Consider the following 22429-nt stretch of genomic DNA (forward strand, 5'->3'; position numbering starts at 1 on the left):
TTTTTTCTAGATTCGGTTTCACCCGAACTGAATGTGAGTCACCGCTTGATAATGGCAGGGTTCAAACATAATATGTATTCTACTCGGTGCAAAGTTATAATTTTTTAAGGATACGATTGTTTTTTTCATGACTTTGAGTCTATAATTTGGGCGCGGAATGTTCAGTTTTTTTAGCCTCCGGAAGATCGCCTACGCCGCCGTTTTTTCGCGTTTTTTGATCCTTTATTATATTTTATATTTATATTTCCATTTACTTATATGCACCCCCATATTAAAAAACCAAGAACCGCCACTTCATAACTCCAAAATGAAAAAAATGTCTGAAAAATCTGATTTGACAGCAAATCCAGCTATCGGGTGGGATTTAAATTATCCTCAATAAAAAATGAACCTATTATCCTGTTACCAATTATACCTGCTCAAACATTTACCTTTTCAGAATACTAAGTATGTGTTTCACACATCCAGTGCAGACTTTTATCTAACCAATATCTGCAATTATGTCGATTCATCAGAGAAAAACAATGCTTAAATTTAAAAGTACCCTTTTAAACTATCCTAAATCGTAAAATGCATAAAAAATATACCATTCCATTAAAAAAAATGTAACTTTGGTCTGTAATACCAGATTTAACTAACTAACGCAATAAATCTGTGGTATTACTGTTGTGATGCCTCCTGTATATGGAAAGTTATCTTCATAATGTACATGTGATAGAGAACTATAATTTTAAAAATAAAAACCATTTTTGTTGCGGAAACCGAGCAAATAAGATTTTTCGGCCAGTTACAGTATACAGGGCAGCACACAAAACTTATAAGTTAGTTGACGAAATAGTGCTGTAATTGGCGGCCTCTAGAAGTTTGGCAATAAAAAGTAACAGAGCGTTGTAATTTTGACTTATGAACTTTTGGACTAAGGTATGTTTGGGTCAATTCACATATTTTGGTATGTAGTATCGTCAGTTTCGAAATTTCCCAACTTTTCGCAGATACCCTGTATAACCGCACATTGACGAACTAAAGTGGAAAGTTCCTCATGCAACATCTAGATAATAGAAATGTCAGTCCTTAAGTTATCCAAGCATATTACCATACCAGCTAATTCAGAGGTGTTGGTTAATGAAACAAAAAAAAATCTTTTTGGATTGAGCACATAAAAAACTGTAAAGTATATGGTTAAGAAAATCTTTTATCAAAGGCGGAATCCACCCAGAAGCACTCTACTGTTTTGGTTCTAAAGGTAAACTTAAAAGGATGGGATGCACACCTGAAACAAAGATAAAATATTGGCTTATGCTGAAGAAGTAGCAGTCATGAACATGGAATGGAATGTTGATGGAATTTGCCATGTACAGACCTTTACCTGTAAGTTCTGAACAACTTTTGAAGAATCTTCTGCCAATCTGACCATAGACCACAGTATTAAACTGCGACGTCTTATTAAAGAGAATCAAGATGTAATTTCCTTGCACGATAATGGCCTGGCAATAGTGCAACATCGAATTAACACTGGAGACAAGGCTTAGATAATACCTTAAAGAATTGCCATAAAAAGAAAGGACGCACCTATCAGATTCTGTGTGGGCATCTGTGTGAATTCTGTGTGAAAATCGGCGACTAAATGTTATTACAAATAAAGACATCTTATGCCAAGAATTGACATTGTTCCCTGGATACGCTATACGTTGATTGTGACAACGTATTCAAAGCGGGATCCGAAATGTGGACACTGGCAGGTAAAAATGCATACAAAAAAATAATGCGCTGTCGACTGCAACAGAACTTCGGCAGTTTACAGTTCCTTTGGATTCCAGCTAACTATGAAAGGCTTATGGCAATTGTGTTCTATGGATAAATTGGAAAACATGCCTAATTTATCTTGATGACGGTATTATACTAGGAAAAACATTAAAGAACGTCTAAGAGGTATTTGTTAAGCCCCGAGAGGCCAGCCGTTAATTATGTCCTGAGATTTTTTGTCACTTTCAAAAAGAACTTCGATACCTCGGCGACTTAATATCAGAAAATAGTGTCAAGTCTGATAAAGATAAAGTAAAAGATCAAAAGGTATTGAATTGTCAGCAGCCTGAAAAAGCGCTTCAAAGGCAAAACAGGGCACTGTGCACATCTCCAATTTTAACGCACCTAATTCTCAGACAAACGTTTATTTTGAATACTGATGCCAGCAATGTTAGGAAAAGAAGATAGGAAACTACTCTTCTTAAATTTACTTCTTGAAAGAAACCTCAAATGACATGAACAGAATGGTTTATGTAGGAAGAGAAAACGGATTCCCAATGCTTGTCCCAATGAAAATCGAGAACACACATCAAAATGGTCTAGGGGACAAGGAGACGTTTTATTTTTAGATGAACATTTGTTTCCTAGATAAATTGGGCATTCTTTTAAACATATTATATCATCATCATCAAATTAAGTTATTCTCGTTGATATTAAATAAATAGTTCGAATTCTTCAAGGCATATTTGGTAAACTGAAAAAAGTATTCAGTACAATTTTTGCTGCCAGTGTACAGAGAGAATGTGTTTTAATTGTATGTGCAATGGTCAATTGCATAGTTAATATGCAAATGTAACATCTTAATCGTGAAGCACAGTTACGAGGTGTTGGTATGATATAGGGTGAACATCCGCGACGTCGCTGTATTACTACTTAGTTATACCAGTAGTAATTTTACCAAGAACACTATCGAAAGGTTATGGCAGAGATTTTAAATGACTTGTGTATAGAGATTTGAGAGAAAGACATACTTTTCGACCAATCGACGAAGAGCAACAAAACCTGCACATGATAGGTTTCTTTGCCTTCAAAACTTAAGAAACCCCAATATTGTCAGAACAATAAAGGTGAGCTTAAAATTGTTCATGGCTTTAGTGTTACTGTTCAAACAATAAGGAATAGTTTTTATGAAAATAATCTTTATCCCGTAGAAATCGCGCAAGGAGATTACGATGGGCCAAGGAACTTCTGAAATGGGTAAAACGTCAATGGGCATGCATTCTTTTACTGATAAATCAAGATTTAGTCTACGTCCTAATTCAAGAAGGCTTCACGTGTGGCGAACATCTGCCAACGCGTTACGCTTGCAAACCATTCAAAAAGTTGCTGGTTTCCATTAAAGGAATTTTAACAGCAAACGAATATCAAGATCAAATTCTGAAGCATCCCATTATTTATCCACACGCTACAGAATATGGTGAAAATGTTGTACTTATGCACGACAATGCACGTTCGAATATTGTAAGAGCCGCTAGAAACTTTTTGGAGCAGCACAATATTCAGGTACTGCCATGGGCGCATTCGTTCGCAATCCCCTGACTTAAATTCTATCAAAAACGTTTTGGATATGTTGAAAAGGCGTATTTCAAATCTAGGAATAGTGTTCCAGACAAAGGAAGTTCCTGAACTCTATGTAAGAGCAATGGCTACAAATTGATAATAATAATTTAATTAGGAGCACGCCAAACAGATATCGAACTGTTATTAACAGGATGGTCAACCACATTTTCTTTTCTCTAAATTTTGTTATTTAGAGTTCAATATTTATAAATTATGATACAATATTAATTTACTGGTGTGTTGATTTTTGTGTGTTTCATATATTAATATTTAGCAGTGTTTGTTTCAATACAAAGCAGATTTAATGTGTTTAATTTAAATAAATAATTTTCATTTAACTGCCGTTTAATATCCCTGTTCATCACCGTTTTGATGTGTGCAGCTCAAGGTGTGGCACTTTAATTAAAATCTTAAAAGAGTGTAGCGGAAAATATTATTCCTAATATACACCCAGAAATTGTCGCTGAAACTGATACTGAACACTTTAGATCAAAACAAACGAATATCATCTACAGATCTAAAACCCATTAATTTAGTTTGTGCAGCTAAAATTTAATTAAAAAAATATATTATATTATTATGAGAGTAAATTGTTATTCTATTAACTGTTATTTTTGTGATGGACATCAACAATGAATCATCAATACATTACGAAATAATATAAAAAGGTACTTACTGAAGCAAAGTTTTAAGTGCGATATCAATAATCGCAAGATCCAATAAAGAGTCAGGACCTTTAAATAAAACTTTGGATGGATTTTTGGAAACGATGCCATGCCGTTTTTCGCTAAATGACTGGCTTTGCTGAGTTTGTGTTTTTTGAGTGGTTTTTTCATCTTTCTGGCTCATCTTATCTCCTTTTTTTAATTTTTTGGGTTTTGACAAGTTCTACAATACAGATAACTTTAGAGTAACAAAAAAGCAATTCCCTAATTTTTATTAAAATTATAATTCAGTGAATTTTATTAAAATACGTTTATGCGTTTTATATACCAAGCAGAAAACTCAAAAGTGGTTTCCCACTATCGGATGACATAGCAAAAGGGAAACATTTAATAACTTTTTTTACTTTTTAAGATAAAGAAATAAAATTTGGTATTTCGATAGAACAATTATGAGAGCATATTTTGGCATATTCTATTATTCTTCGTTACTTCCGGTTTAACAGGAAGTGACACTAACTTTTTTGTTTTAAATGGGACAATTGGTATATTATTACGTATTGTGATAGAAAATAATATTCTGAGAATAATGATACCGCATTTACCACTTTTTGTTTTATACTCGTAGAAAAAATCATTTTTTTAAATTTTGAAATAGGGTGCCATAAACGCATTGAAGTTTTAATTTTTATTCAAGTAATCACGGAAAAATAATATTCATTGTATTTTACTACTTGAATTTTTTACACGCCTATTTAAAATTTTTACTTTATTTTTTAAATAGCATCTTATGAACAAGCACTATTGAAATGCAGTTTTTCGAAAATATAATTAGTAAATATCTCAAATATTAGTAAACACTAAAATTGCATTTGACAAGATGTCATATATTATGTCAATTAAAAAATAATCGAAGAACGCGAAACCTTGAAAAACGCAGCATCCTATTCAAGAAATCAAAACCTTCTATGATATTTTAATTAAATAAATACGTTTATTTATGTGACTTAGTTTAGAGTCTTCTTATGAGCTTATTTATCAATCGATTTAAAAACTGATCAAATTCTACAGAAAAAAAATCTAAATTTTAAAAAAGGTTGTTCCTAATAAGGTGATATTAAAAAAAAAACTAAATGCCAAACTTTGCTGGTTTGGACATTTTAAATAGGCATGTAAAAGATAAGTCATAAAATGCAATGAAATACATTTTTCCGTGATTCCTTGATTAAAAATTAAAACTTTTTACACATTTCATGGCACCCTATTTTAAATTTCAAAAAATTGATTTTTTTTCTGGGAGTATAAAAAAAAGTAGCAAATGCAGCATCATTGTTATCAGAATATTCATTTCTATGGAAATACGTAATAACATACCAAGTGTCTCATTTAAAATAAGGAAATGACGGAAAACAATATGTCAAAAGATGCTCTTATAACAATTCCATGAATCTACCAAATCTCATTTGTTTATGTTAAAGAGTAAAACACTCTTTAACATAAGCAATTGTCACTTGGTATAACTAGTCATCAATATCAAAAAAACATGCATGAAAGTACGTATTCTATCGCTTCATATAGTTATTCGTAATTTATGGTTTTATCGATAATTAAAAAATTAGTACACCGTCGATTAATATTTTTTGTTGCACTCATTTTTGTTAAAAACAAAGTTATACAGTGTGTCCCAAAAATAGAGATATGACATATAAGCTGTCAACGCATAAGTAGAAAATTGAAAAGGTTGTGGACTGTATTTGAAAATTGTAAGTCTTAATTGCTAACGCAAGTAAGAGAATTGTAAAAACGAATTCCACACTACTCAAATGGGCACTTACCGAATAAGCCAGTTGTGGTCTTCTTAAAGGGGATCCCCTTAGTTGCAGTCCAGGCTCACCACCATCACACAATGGTTTTTTAATTCGAAAATTATTTAAACTGTTTGTAAAAATTGACTTTTCTAGTACCGACACCAAAAATTTTACTTGTTTTCACCGTCGTTGTTCTCGTACCAGTGCCTCGAACATGCACATCGTGCCCAGATAGTCGGAGAAAAATGTGGTACATATTCCGCGCGAAATAGAATAAAATTTGAAATGAATGATGCTTGAACATAAGCTATGATGTCATCGTCCATTTTTTTAAAAAGTAATCCTAATTTTTTATTGCGTATTTTTAAAAAACGGATCAAATTATATACAGCTGCACAATTTCAAGTTTCTGTGATTAACAGTTATCAAAACAATTAAAATTAAAAAAAAAATATTTAATATTAATTATAAAATCTGTTTTACTCAAAAAGCTTTTTAACAAATATTTAAAATGTAGCCCGTTTACTATTTAATAACATTCTAAATGTACCTAAAAATCAATTTAAACATTTTTAACGATTTATGTAGAAATTAATATACATACTCTTTGTATAAACATACTATAAACTTTTTTTAATATTGCTATAGGAAAAAATCTAAAGGAGTTAGATCGGGAGATCTTGGTGGCCATTCAAAAGTTTCTCTTCAACCAATCCATCTGCCTGGAAATATAGTATCCAGATAGTTTCGAACAGAACGTGCAAAATGGGGAGGCGCACCATTTTGTTGAAACCAGATGTTCCTATTTCACTGCAGGTTTTATTTAATTAGGAAACAGAGCAGCTAGATTTGGAATTAGTTCTTTTTGTAAAAGCTGTAAATATCTTGCTCCATTTAGATTTTCATCGGTTTATAACTTGCTGGCCTACAACTTTCTCTGGGTGTTGAGTGTGGCCTTACCTCATCCAACATGGATTTTGTTGTGCCCAATAACGGCAATTTTGACGACTTACTTCTCCATTCAGCATAAACAGAAAATTTTCTGTTTTAACAGCACTAATCGGCAGTAGCACCATAAGCTGTTTGCAAAATTCGATTCTTCTATATGCATCCTCTTCATGATCCGTCCCTGGAGATTTGTTAGTTTTCAGGGATGAAATTGTTGTGCCTTCAGAACCCTTACTACTGAAGACTGACTCACTTCCAATTCGCACGCTACTTGTCCAGTGGAAATGTTAGGATTTTCTTGAACGGATAATACTATATCAATTTTGGGATTTTCATTGAGGGCAGATTTATGAGAAATATTTGTTCTTCTAACGTGGCGATTTTCCGAAACTGATTTTCAATTTTGCTTACAGTACCTTGCGATATCAGTGGTAAAACAGAATACATGTTTTTGAACAAGTCCATAACCTCCTTTTAGGTTCTCGTTCTATCTTCGTATTCAATCATCACTAAATTTCAATCTTATTAATCTTATTCGTATTTAAATTTAAAAAAAAATTACTTAAATCTGATTATTTGGCTTATGATAAATTAAAAAGTAAAAGACTTTACACTCAAGAAAGTCATTTAACAAGTTAAAATTTTTTACTTTTACTGTTTGATCGAATATGGAATGCCACATTTTTTCCAAGTCTATAAAATTCCTTACGAAAATAAATGTTTACACAAAAGCAATACTCTTAAAATTATGCGGTTCTTAAATATACTCACAATAGTGTATTTTATAGTATTATTCAGTGAAACCAAATGATTTAAAATTTTAAAATAAAAAATAATAAATTTCATATCTTGAAAACTGAAATAAGCAATAAAAGCCATTTTTAATCATCGATAATATTATAATATGTATTTCAAATTTGGGACATACTATATATTAATTTCTACATAAATCGTTAAAAATATTCAAAATGATTTTTAAGTACGTCTAGAATAATATTAAATAGTAAATGGACTACGTCTTATATTTTTTTTTTAACTTTTTGAATAAAACAGATTTTCTAATTTATATTGGCCGGCCCCGGCAGCGCGGTGGGTATATATAACCTGCCTAGCAGTCGTGTGGCCCTGGGTTCGAGTCCCAGACTTGGCATGGTCGTTTGGGATGTCTGATTTAGTTTAAGTACAAAAAAAAAATTATATATAGAGGTTTTTCGTGACTAAATGTGCTCAGCACAAGGTCAATAAATGAATTAAAAAAAAAAAAATAAATAATTTATATTAAATATTTTCTTTTAATTTTAATTAACTTGAAAACGGTTAATTACATAAACTTAAAATTTTGCAGCTATGTTTAATTTGATACGCTCGCAATAAAAAATTAGGGTTGCTATTTAAAAAAATCGTTGATGACGTATATATATCTCATTTTTAGGACACACAGTATAACTTTTTTTTCAACAATAGCGCACCTAAAAATACTAATTGACGGATCCGAAGATTTTTTGAGAAAAAAATATCTGAACTACTGAATTTTTTGCAGTAGAAGTTTCAGACTGTATAAACAAACTATGTATGGGGGTAAGCCACTTTTGAATATCACCCATAATGAATTACTAAAAGATATTTAGCAAAAACAATTTAAACAACAATTAAAAAGGATTGATTGTGATTGGAATTATTAAAAATATATTTTTTAATTTGAAACGCAAAACGAAAAAGAAAATTTTTATAATGATTTTGTTTTACAAACAAATAAAAATATTAATATATCTGTAAATTTATCGAGATACGAAAAGAAAAAAGACACCTTTCCAAACTGCAAAAATCGGGTATATCCGTCAAATAAACTATTAATTATACCACACTGATTTTCCTGGCCGGCTCTTAAAGATGATATTTTATAACCAATAAGTGCTTCATATACATTAAGGACCTCCTTTAAAACGTACATCTTTTGTTGACTTTCTGGCAATATGTCTGTTAAATCGGTACCATCATCCTAAAATCATAAATTGTCATCAAATTATTATATATAAATGATATGCAGGGTGATTCTTTACGGTTGGCCAGGTAGTGAATAATGCAGGCTCTTTGGGGAGAAAATCGACATATATGGCATAATTAATATACTCGATATAGCTTATATATTTTACTGTAATATATGTAAATTCATAATTACAAAGTAGAATTATTTTGCAATCAAAATTTTAAATGATCATTAAAATGTAAGAGAGGCATAGCAAAGAGAATAATTACATGTATGGATAGTGTGTCACGAAGACTGGGCATCTGTCAACTTTATTATTTTAAATAGAACACTCTATTTATTAATGCATTTTTGGATTCTATGAAAAATTCTAAACACATTACATGTATAATACGCTATATCAATTTTAAATTGTTTTCGAAATATCAACAATTAAAAATCAAAACTTTTAAAAACTTGTTTTTGGAAACGGAGGCTCATTGACTAGAGGAAGCAGGTTGCCATTATTTTGGACAAGGAATAATTTTCAATAACCCAACCTGTATATTTTAAATTAAAAAAAAAAATATTGGATTTGTTTTAACACAGCGTTTGCTAAGACACAGTGCAACTTAATAAATATTGCGCGTTTTTTCGAAAACTTTTAATCTAATGCTATTTGTAATTTTAGTTAGTTATAAAAGCGTAAAAAATCAGTAGAAACCGGATCTTAATATCTCTTAAACGAAAGATAATGACTAATAAATTAATGACTGTGTAAACTAATGACTATAAAATTAATAACAAATACAAAAAATTAGACCTTAAATATCGTTTTTTTACTCGGTACAGTTACAGCACTATTATTTTTATACAGGGTGAGTCACTAATATTGCACGAAAGTTTAAGGGCGTATTCCTTGATTAAAATATGGGAGAAAAACTTATAAGCCTATGCCCGAACATGTTTTCCTGCGAAGATATAGGGCGTTAAAATTTTTATTTGATTTTTAATTTTTCTAAATAATTTGAAAGTAAACGAGAAAAACCATATGAAATTAGGTATAGGGAAGTTTTTCTAAGATGCTAAAGTTGAATTTTTGATCTCACTAACATAGGGCACCACGTATTATATTTTGAGGTTTTAAATACAGTAAAAGCTCTTTATTTGAGGGGTATACGTTTCGTAAATATGCCGTGAATAAAGAAACCGTGAATATGGAATGGTAATTTATATGGGATTATAGGCTATAGGTTCCTAGGTGACAAAATAACAAATCAGTACATACATATATAAAAAATGAATTTAATTGAAGTTTTTGACCATATTGATTTTTGTAGAATTTTGTAATTTTTTCTTGCTTGGCATTTTTTTAAAAGCTCCTTCAATTCATACTGATATTCAGCAGTGGCATTAGCAATTTGCCTCTTAAAAATAAGACTTCGTTCCATAGATCAATTTTCATAAAAAAATCATTTCATAAAAAAGTTCATTTGATATTCTTAAACCTTCGCTAAGGTTTTTTGGATTTAATGTCACGTTTCCAGTGCTTGTTGAAGTCTTTTCTTCAATAGGCTGTGAATTTAACATTTTCTCCAAATCCGTTTCAGTCAAATCTTCATCTTGCGATTTAAGCAACGTCTGAATGTCATTTGATTCTATCTGTTCGAACCCATCTCGTCCTATTTCATTCGCAATTTCAGCTATGTTTGCAGTCAAAGTTTGAATTTGCACAGATTCTTCGTAATTTTCTGCAGTCAGAGCAGGTCACAATTATTCCAGCATGATTTCAATTTGTATGGTTTCAGTCCTTCCAATGATTCTTTTATGTTTACAATGCCTTTTGCTATGTCAAATTTCTTCCGGCATTCCATAACATTCATATCAGGATCACATTCCATATTATCCAATATGATTTTGAAGGTTCATCTAATGTGCTGGAGCTTAAAGGCCTGGATTATTCCTTGATCAAAGTTGAAGCAAAGCCGTCGTATTGGGAGGTAAAAATTTCACTTTTATATATGGATGCATAGTTTCAAGTTCACGAGGATGACCTGGTACATTGTCCAAAACAAGAACTGCTTTAAAGTCTAAATTCTTTTTTCTTTAATAAGTTTCAACTTTAGAAACAAAACAATTCCGAAGCCAGTCACAAAAAATAGCGCTTGGAACCCATACTTTCTTATTAGCACGCCAAAATACTGACAGGTCGTCCTTGTTTTGATTTTTTAAAACACGAGGATTTAACGATCTATACAGCATCAGTGGTTTAATGAGACAATCATCAAATGCATTAGAACATAGCAGCAATGTAACTCTATTCTTTGCTGCCTTAAATCCAGGGGCAGACTTTTCGCTTTTAGAAATAAATGTTTTGTTTTGCATTCTCTTCCAAAACAGTGCAGTCTTATCTGCATTAAATACTTGTTTAGGTTTGTATCCTCCATCAGCTACTAGATTTGCAAATTCTTCTGGATATCCTTCTGCTGCAGCAGTGTCTGCAGATGCAGCTTCTCCAACAATTTTAATGCTATGCAATGATTGTCTCACCTTAAATTGATTGAATCAACCTTCCGATGCTTAAAAACTTCCATCTATACATTCACCACCACTACGACCACCAGGTTCTTTAAAATGGGCGTAAAGATGCTTTACCTTCTTCCGGATTATTGGACCACTCAGAGGCGCCCTTTTTTGGTTGCGGTTTTCAATCCATATCTACAACGCCACTTCAATTTTTTCTATTGCTGGATCACGAACATCTTTCGCTGACAGTGAAGTTGAAGCTACAGACGACCTTATTTGATCTTCAGATTTTTTTATCGATCGTACAGTTGATTCGTTGACATTGAATGAGCGTGATATCGATGCAAACGACTCTCCAAGGTGTAAACGATGAAGCATTTCTATTTTCACTTTAAGCGGTAGCACAGATTTTTTTCGCATTAAAACTCGTTTTTCAATTTTTTTTTCGTCGACATTATAAATGAATGGAATAACTATAATGGAAAAATGAATCATTAAAACAAGCGAAGCGACTCTTATAGCGAGACCGCCCTAAAAAATATGTTTACATTGTATTTACATTCTCAGAAACGCTGGGTATAGTTGTAATAAGGTCAATTTTACTTTTTTATTTGAATCCTTTTTATCAATATATATGTGCCGACGTACTGATTCGTTCCGCGAATAAAGAAATTTTTAGCCGCGAATATAGGAATTGGGTCGCATTTTTTTAATCCGCGAATAGTGAAAACGCGAATGAAGAAACCGCGAATAAAGAGCTTTTACTGTACAACAATGAAAACAACCATTTCATTTATTCAATTTAATTTTAATAAAATCAAAGGTTTTTACAAAAGGGAAAAGTGATAACCATGACGTAAAAAAAGGAGTGGAGCTATTAAAAGTTGTCGAAAGTGCTGCCCTCCAAATTCAATACAAGTACCTACCCTATGATCCATTAATTGCCGCACTCGTTCAAAAATGCCTGCTATATTTCGAATTGTTACCCAACTTGACACTATTCCATTTCTTAAATCTTCAATATTTTCAATTGGACTAGTGTAGCGGGATTCGTTACGTACTTGACGTAAGTCCACCCTCTAACTTTTGACGTCGCAGGGTATCCGTCAACTCCTTTCACTATTTCTTTGTACAGTTATAGGAGAAAAGTGGACAAAAATGCCTCGGGCACCACTCTTAAGTAATTAAAGGTGGTTAGAGTCCCCCCTAGCCTCCTGTACGAAGTCGTTTATTGTTAGCGGTAAATTTCTTAAAACTGCCTTTTTCACTGAGTCGCTGGTAAAGGCGAATAAGCATTTGACTATATAGAATAGCACGATTCGGGAATCTTTCTTCATGAATAGGCCTTGCGGCGTAAATACTGACATTCGCAATACCGCGCACAAAATGCATATCACACAATTCTCTGTTACTGTAATTCATTTAAAATAAAATTTTAAAAACTTTCAAGTATAGAAAAGTCACTGAGAACTTCAATACAGGTATAGGTCACAAAACAAAAAAAGGTACAAACATAGGTACAAACTAATATTTTTTCTACTGGAAACAATTACAAAAATGCAACAATATCAATAACAAAAACTTTAAGGTAGAGTGTGTTAAAATTTTGACCAACAATCGACATGTTTTTTCTTTGACAACAAAAATTAAATAAAAGTTCCCATATTTTCGGCATTTTATAAGCATTTTCGGACATAAGTTTTTTAAATATTTTAAACCAAGAAATACACCTTTAAAATTTCATGCAATATTAGTGAATCATGCTGTATATTAAGATATGAAAGTAAGAAATGTCCCAAGAGTATTTGTAACCAAAAATTAAGTTAAGTATAGGGGGACCAAGTTTTTACCAAAATACGAAAATCATGTATCTTGTTAACATAAGTATGTGCAGAGGGTCGTAAATCACCCTGAATATTAAACCTACTTATATTATAACATATAGTAATCCATTGAAATTAACGAAGTTTACATCTACTGCCGGGATAAACTAAAAACGATCAAAATATTTGATTTTTGCTCTTTTCTCTCCTCCCGCCTAATATCTCTATCTACAATTGTTACCTATTTCATATTGCTTACCATACGAACTTAACGTTCTAATGAAAACTCAAATTTAGCACTTACCAGTTCAAAATGTACCAGTTCACATTTACTCATCCTAACAGATAAGGAATCGAGGATTTCGGTGTAATTTTTAACAGATGCATTTTCCGACTCTTCTTCAGTTTGTTTAATTTTATTTACGATTTGAGACAGAAGAAAAATGAATTTCCCTATGGGTTCCTACAAAAAAAAACAAAAAAATATTTTTTCTTAAATAAATAAGCAAACAAATATGTTCATATATTCATAAAATGTAAGTAAAATTACAACCTGATATATAACTAAAGGAAGACAAAAATATATACATTTATATTTTTTAAGTACTACTATCAAATTGTCTTTTGTTAGATTACATTTGCCATTTTTCGTAACGTGTAACTTGTTGGTTCCACAAAAATGTGAGTTAGACACAACTCTTAGTATATCTTATTCAACTACTTTCTACTAGTCCAATTTAAGTAAAAAAAGTGTAGTGAATATATATTTCAGTTATTTCTGACTAGTTATATTTCTTACCTTTTGTAAGGTTGGTTGTATTTTTAGTTTAAGCTTTTTGTTTGTCTCACTTAAAAAAAAGCTGTATTTTGTTTTAAGTCGATTTCATTTGTATATCAAAAATATGTGTCATTAATATCCTAGTCTATGATCATCTGGTTTGCAGGGATCTGAAGGTTCAAGCAGCACATAAGAAGTACGCACATCAAGTTTGTTTCCAAAAATATAATCCAATTCCAATGAAAATCGATATTTAGCATCTATTTATAACTGTAATCCATAGTATAGGCAGAGAAAAACAAACCACCAAACATAGGTGGTTTGTTTTTCTCTGGTATAGGCACCGTCTATAGACTACAACAAGTCAGACCACTCGAGCGACTCTGAAAAATGCCCTCTCCTGCCTCCGTTCCTCGCTTTACCATATAAGCCGGCAATTTAGTTTTCACACATACATTAATACGCTTATCTGGTGCAGTACGTTTCTTGGAAGAGTTTTTGGATGTATTGTTTTTTTTTCAGTATATTATAATAGGTATTATTGTACTAGTTACGGGTTCTAACCCGCTACCTTATGGCCTGCATAATAGTTGTATAATAAGCCTTTGTCAGCAAATATATTATTATAAATGGCTGATTATGATTTTCTTGCAACGAGGTTCAATTCAGTTCAATTCAATTAAGTTTAGTCAGATTTAAGACCTGAGTTAAGTTAGGTTAATTGTAACCGTTCTCGAATAAATTTATTTTTTAAAAAGCAAATGCTAGGAGCTATCATTTAACTTACTCCGTACACTTTTCTTGTGCATTTACTTTTAGTTTTACATATTAAAGTATTAAGAAACGAGGTACAAAAATCTATTCCAGCTCATTTCAATAAATAATTGTCTCCTATTTTAATAAATTAAAAATATATAAAAATAATCACGCGTATAAAGATAATCAAGTGCTACTGAATTAGTTTTCATTGGTGATCCACCGTTCACAGCACAGCCAGAGCAGTTGAGCTTTAAGGTTATTTTCGCTTTAACATTGACAACATAGGAAGTGGCCTGACTTGTTGTAATCTATAGACGGTGGTATAGGTACTAGTAGTAGTATTTAAAATCTCTTTTTTTTAAAGAATCTTTATGCCTAGTAGATTACTTCAAGCGCTACTGTATTAACTGCAGGAGACTATACACTATAAAATGTTTCAGTTAAATAAAAATCGCTACATCTATTCGAAATAGATTGGGGAAATTATGGGAGATAAGGAAGTAAGCACAAAATAACTGTACGACCTTGTCAAAGTTTGGTTAATCACACCAAACGAAAAAATAAAGGAACACCGAACAGATCCAACAAACGAGTAACGATATAAAATTGGAAATAATTTAAGGAAGACTTGTCGATAGAACTGCAGAAAATCAGACAAGAAAACAAAAAATTAAAAAAAAATAGGCTACTTAGAGAGTAGCCTATAAAAAGCGGACAAGGTAAGGAAAAAATATAACTGGGTGGTGTATGTATTTCATTCTAATGTGAGATTTTACTTGTGCATTACAAGTAATACAAAACATACAAAATAAATTCATTTTTACAGGATTTTAAAAATGATAAAATTCAAAATACTAAAATAAAAGATTTTGATGAATATCGTCGGCTAAATACGGTAAACTGCGAACTCCATTTTTACCACATATTATAACTTAACGTGCATTTTCCATGTATTTTTGCTAGTTATTCAGTTCTTTTTTAATATTCTCAAAATTTACATTTATTAAATACCATCAGGAAAAATTACAAAATTCTGAGCGACAAAATAGAAACAAAAAATAAAATTAAAAAAATTCCTTTGCAGAGATTAGGTAATACAAAACCCGCTTTGCGAACTCTTTTCGTGAGGGTAGAATTGATCAAAAAGAAACAATACTATCTACCTACCTAAGTTTTACGTGTTTTCATCTAATCAATGACTAAGACTAAGAGTAAAAGGCTCACAGCTTGTTTGGATAGATATTAAAAATATTGTTACAACACCAACATTTCAGCACTTGCTTAGGCTACCTTCAGGCCGAGCAACTTATTGTTGAGAAGTTACTGGCCCTGAAGATGTCACAAACTAATGCCGAAACGTTGGCGTTGTAACAATTTTTTAATATAACCGTCCCAAAAAAGCTGAGATTTACACTCTATTTTAATTTTATTAGGCATATCATCACGAACAAAGAAAATTATCCAGTTAGATGCTGATCAGACAGCTGCTGCGATGAAAAAATTCAACAAGGAAATTATTAATACAGTATCAATACATCATTATGACTTAGTTGAAAATATTTTTATGGAAACCGTCGAAACTGCCCAAGCAGCTGACCTTTCTTTGTCTCTGCTAGAAAATTATGATTTTATGACCGCGATGACGTACAGTGCTTTGGAAAATATGATGATCGAAGAAATGGTTGAAGGCATGAGTGTAGATGAAGCCCAAAATATAACCAAAACAGTGAAAAATAAAAGTGAAGATATTGTAGAGAAATAAAACGAAAAAATCACCGAAGAGAAGATCTAGATTTCTACAAATAGAAATAGTTTACAGGAAATAATAGAGCCGAAAAATAATAACTTAGATACCTCAAATAATAACCAAACTACGTCGTCACTTGAAATATCAACAAAATCAAGTGATCGCGACTACACCGCACCGCCCCGAAACTAGTACATTATCTATAGATAAGTACTGACAGCGATGAAATGCCTACAAAAAGCTATAAGCTAAAAAAAAGGTTTTAAGTTCAAAAAGCTGCATGGTACGGAGAAAAAAATAAAATTAGACGTGAAAGTTGGTCGAGCCAAAATTAATGGTAACTGGAATTACAATATTAAACGTCAACCAAAAGAGATAAAAGAGAGATGTGCATGCAAAACTAAAAAAAAATGGTGCGCTAACATGTGAATTAGTTTCGGATGAAAAACGGAAATAGATGTTTCATTACTTTTGGATCTTAAGCTGAGGCGAAAAAAAATTGTATGTAGACAACACCGTGATATCTTGTCCTGTTGCCAGGCCAAGGGACAGAAAAGATGCACAGACATCAAGAAGAAATCAAACATTTATTTACTATCTAAAAATAAAGGAAGAAGAAATCACAGTTTGCAGAAAAATGTACCTGTTTACTTTGGGTTTGGGGCGCCTGAGTGTTCAGAAATGGAAGCAAAAACTTGGCAGTTTTGACAACTCCGTTGAAGATTTTAATTCGGAAAGAGCCATCAGGCCTTCTGCCTATAGAAAACAACAAAATGAAAAAAGAAACGGTTATAAAGGAATATGAAAACCTAACCCAGTTTCTTAATTCACTACCTACAATAAAGTCCCATTACTGTATATCATCTTTCTCTAAAAACTACCATTCGAATTGAAGAATATGGTCACTGTTCAGGCCTAAAAAGGATGAACATGAAATCTGTGAAAAATTCAAAAATGGTTTCATAGGTACATAGAACAATATAATGCTCATATCTTAAAAAAAAATGAGGCCAGAGCAGAAAAACAAAAGGGTGAAAAAAACGAGAAATATGTATTTAGTGTTGATCTTCAAGCTGTAATGTCTCCTAAATCTAATATTTGCTTTAACTTTGTCTTATATTACAAGACAAAGTTATGCGTTCACAACCTTTGCTTTTATGATCTGCTCAACAAAGACGGGTATTTTTTTATGGCACGAGGGCGAGGGTAATGAAACGCAGAAGAATTCTCCTCATGTTCCTACTCGTTTTTGGAAACAAAAGTCATTGCAACAATGGGCAAAGCTGAAAGAAAGATAGTAATATGGAGTGATGGTTGTACATACCAGAACAAAAATGTGGCTTTGGCTAACGCAGCTTTAAATTTATGCAAAAAATATGATATTACTCTTGAGCATAAATATTTACAGGTTGGGCATATCCAAATCCAAGTGGATTCCATGCATGCCACAACAAAACGTCGTGTAAAACCAGTCCTAATAAACGTCTCTTCAGATTATGCAATCACTGTAAAAAAAGCCAGGAAAAATCCTAAGCCCTATGATGTAATGTACTTAGATCACTCTTTCTTCCATTCATTCAAAAAGATGGAGGCTTTTAAAAGTATTCGATCAAGAGACCCAAAATTTTATTTGTTTTCAATTTTATTTGTAGGTAACTAATATTCGGGGCCTAAAGTACACACCAGAAGGAGACACCTATTATACACTTCGGTTTTCTCATGAATGGGCACTTCTTCCTCAAAGAAAATCTTAAGTTGACATTATTGCCTGGACAGAGCTAAACCACTGCATAAAGATAAAATTCTAATATCCGCGCGAAAATATTCCGACCTTCAAGAAATCACGTGTACGATTCCGGCGGACTATCACCATTTTTATAATAATTTGTCACACGTGTAAATTTGTAAATAAATATTTTAGTTTATTAGAGGATTTGGTCAGTTTAAATACACAAAAGAAAATCTACTAAAAATTAAAGTTGCTAATTCCCAAACTCGTTGTTTTTTATTCAAATGAAAAACTGCTAATTCCTTTTTTTGTCCATAAAATCTACTATACATATTTTTTTCAAATCTATTTCTTGTTAAATAATTGAAAAAATTAGCAAAAATATCCGTCTTTAATATATGCTTACCAATGTTTTAAAAACGTTTTTTGTTTCTTCTGTAAACATCACAAAATAGAGTTAGCTATTTAACGTATTTAGTCAACGATATAATATTTATTCAACTTTTTTTTTTTTTTATAAAAGATAAAAACACGAAATCTACAGCATCACAAATTATTGTGATGTTAAATTATTTGTGATGCTGTAGATTTCGTGTTTTATCTTTTATAAAAGTGTATGACCAGCATCTTTGGGATAATGGATGAATTTTTCGAGTTTTATTCAACTAGTTAATTTAGAATATTCCACACGAACATTTTACTGAATTTCAAATTTATTTAGCAGCCTCAAAAACAAAATTTCAAATTATTGTATTGACTGAGACATTCTTGCGTCCTGATGTAACACTTTTGAGTATTCCAGGATATAGGCATATCTATGATGAAAGTAAACTTTGAGCAATGTTAAAAAAAGTTTTAAGTAAGCAAAAAAAAATAGGGGATGGTTTTCTCAGAAATCAGGTCTTTATATGAGTATCTCTAAAATAGATCAAGTTATGGTATACATTTATTATGTGATGACAAAAGTAATCTTGTCGCTTTTCGAATCAATTTGCTACTTTTAATTGACTCTTATTTATTCACATATTATACCAAAATAAAAAAAAATTGGCGCAGAAATGGGTTGGGTGAAATAAATTTGGTTCTAACAGTGTATTTAAATAGCAATGTCATATACAGGGTGTTGCACCGCCAGGCGGGACCTAGGAAATCCCAAGTAATTTTTAATTGGGTCAAATATTGGCTCCCCTAATTATTTCAGAAAAAAAGTTATTAGAATAATTTAAAGAGCACCAAAATCTGCAACCAACAAAAAAAACCTTGAAAAAACCTCTAATTGAATCGTTTATTGTTGAAAGGAGGCAAGTTACATTTTATAAAGTTTGAGAAAAATGCAAAAAACTATTCTAAGCTATACTGAATTATTTTTGATTGTTTTTTTTAGTAAAACTAATCAAGTAATGATAAGTAGATATATTAGTGTAAAACAAGGTATTTTTTTCTTTTTGTTTTTAAATAATTTTTATTTTTGTACATGTCACTTAGCCCCTTTCAACAACTTATAGAAAAATAAAACTTTTTTTTTCAAGAAATTATGTTTATTTAGAATAAAACTCAAGACAAATTATGTTTATTTTTTAATTGGCCAGTTAACAATCTCGTTATAAAATGGTTTATGGTTTTCTGGAAAATATTTTAAAACCAACTTGATATGGTTTATCTTGGTTTCTTTAACTGGAATCTTGCTCGGATATGCCTTATTTGACGGCCATGTTACGATGAAGGGCTGTTAATAAAGGGGGAAGCACTAAGATATCCAGGTTTAGAGGCATCATGCTTAAAGTGATGAAAGAGTGAAACTGAAAAATTTTGTTTTTCGTTCCGTGTTATGACTCTTTTGCTTGTCTCTAGAGAAACAAAGTTCTATAATTTCATCCACCAGTTCTTAAAATCCAAAATGTCATTGTTATCTATTTCCACTACACTGAATTTCCTACTCGCACTTGACATAATTATCAATTGAGTAAACAATCTCTATTGCACGGCAAAAATGAGTGCCCTCTAATCGGATAGATCTGTTCTACTTTTTAAAATCTTGCTTCTACCAATGTCAAACACATTCTGATGACTGTATTGTTTTTATTTTGCCCAGGGCAATTGTCACAAAATAAAAGCAGTTCCTCCACACTATCTGGAACATAGTTTTTTATGTAATGCAGCAAAAAAGAACATACCTCGTTCGGGCCCTTACTGCCTTTGACTTCGTGGTATATGTAAAAGAAACTTTCACCGGTCTTAAAGTTGTGAATATTAAACACGTTTACAGGCAACTGTGTCAAATCCTAATTCAAATTTTCTTTTACGCGACTCTTTTTCCTCTGTAACTAACATACGAAATACCTTTTAATCTGCTCTGCTTTATAACATTTCGGATGTATGCGTCGTCATGTCTCACATTTCTCTTCCTTGTTTTAACTTCGGTTTGTTCATTATTCGAACGCTCTGCCATTTTTAAGTCTTAAAAACAACAACAGGTCTTATCACGACAAAGTAAACAATGTAAATGGCAGCCTCGATTACGGAGCTGCCATTTGAACCATGTTGAAAGGTGGCAAGCGAAGTCGCTTACCTCCTTTCTACACTAAATGCAATTTCGAAGCATAAAGTATATCCATACAATGCATCAGCGCTTGCCTATTTTCAACATCAAATGACGCGAATATAGAAAGAGAGAAGGATTTTCACAATAACTCAAAACAGTAGAAAATGGCGCTTAACCCCTTTCAACAATAAACGATTCAATTATTTTTTGTTTGTCCGTTTAGGAGAAACAATCAAAAATTTCGTATTCACAGGTATGCCAATCAAAATTTATTACCTTGACTGGTGATGAACATCAAATTATTTGTCATGATAAGTTCACTACATTAAAAAACGCAGCCATGAGTTACACTAGAAAAAGTACTAATGGTTAAATGGTTTTACCCTTACTAGTTATGTATCCCCATTCTACTTATTATGCATTTATTTAGCTTAGCTAGCATTAGTATTTTTCTATTGTTTATTCCCTATTATAAATAGATGTAAATTAAGATTAGAGTTAGTTCTTTCTGTAAAGTTGATTGTTAAACTACTTAATAAAATCATTTTTAAAAAAAGAGTTTTCGTCTTATCGACCACGAAATTGGCGCAGTCGGTAGGATAGGCTAAAAAAGTTCTTGTCGAAAGTAGGAAAATACAAAAGTATACCGAAAAAGTCGTCCGATCGTTTGTTTTAACAATTAAAAGCAAGCCTATCGAATCAACGAGGTATCCATAAGACGAGTCAACTAAGAATTAACTCACGACTAGGGGACCGTGAACAGCATCGTCCAGAGCCCTATTAGTACGGACAACGGGACTACATCGCCTAGAGTCCATAGCTTAAGAACTGACCAGGGGACCGTGAACAGAATCGTCCAGAGCCCTATTGGCACGGAAGGAGGACAAAAATCGCCAAATTCAATAATTAAGTATCCATGTTAAAAACACTGTTACTTTCATTGTAAGTAATCCTTTATTTTTATCAAATATCCTTATTTATTGATTTATTGATATAATATATTTGAATTTTATATATTTATTTCTATTTAATATTTAACTCCAAAAAACTGGAAGATACTTATTTAGATAGCTTAGTAGAACTTTTTGATAGTCTAAAATTAAAATCTTTTAAAATGGCACAACCCAATTATCAATTGATACGTTATCAAGCTGATAACATTCCAAGCTATGATGGAAATTCAAAAACTTTAAATAGATTTATTTCTTCATGCGAACACTTTCTTACTAATCATCAAAATCGTACAGAACCTAATCACCCTATTAACATTTGCCTTTTTGACACAATAATAAGAAAACTAATAGGCAGAGCAGCTGAATTAGTAGCTCCTCGAACAGAATTAGATTCTTGGCAGAAAATTAAAGATGTTCTCATAGTTACCTTTTCAGATCAAAGATCAGAAGATTGTTTAGTTTAAGATATAGTTAACATGAAAATGGATAGAAATGAAAATCCAGCTTCTTTTGGACAAAAATTACAAGATGCTAGATCTTTATTGTTTACTAAAATTAATAGCTCTAATACAACAACAGAAATAAAACTACAAAAAATTACTCAATATGATGATTTATGTCTAAAAACTTTTATAAATAATCTTAATTATCATATGCAATTAATAGTTAGATTAAAAAACCCAGACTCTTTAGAACAAGCACTTTCATTCGTTAAAGAAGAAGAAAACTTTTTACAATTTAAAAATAGAGCAAATAATTTAAATATTAATAGTAATCAACATAAAAATAAACATAATAATAAATCCTTCAAACTTTCAAAATAAA

At 31.6% G+C, this 22429-nt stretch overlaps 1 protein-coding gene across 1 annotated transcript in view; it reads right to left on the minus strand.

Moving 5' to 3' along the window:
- The window catches only part of LOC126746070 (Fanconi anemia group I protein), a 238121-nt gene that overhangs the window by 73669 nt on the left and 142023 nt on the right, over positions 1 to 22429 (minus strand). Inside the window, exons 10-12 of the mRNA XM_050454171.1 lie at positions 13401 to 13559; positions 8589 to 8780; positions 4040 to 4251 (exon numbers count right to left, since the gene is read on the minus strand). Coding sequence (XP_050310128.1) covers positions 4040 to 4251; positions 8589 to 8780; positions 13401 to 13559 — 563 coding nt within the window. The remainder of the gene's footprint in view (positions 1 to 4039; positions 4252 to 8588; positions 8781 to 13400; positions 13560 to 22429) is intronic.

Source organism: Anthonomus grandis, chromosome 17 (assembly GCF_022605725.1).
Source record: "Anthonomus grandis grandis chromosome 17, icAntGran1.3, whole genome shotgun sequence".
NCBI lineage: Eukaryota > Metazoa > Arthropoda > Insecta > Coleoptera > Curculionidae > Anthonomus > Anthonomus grandis.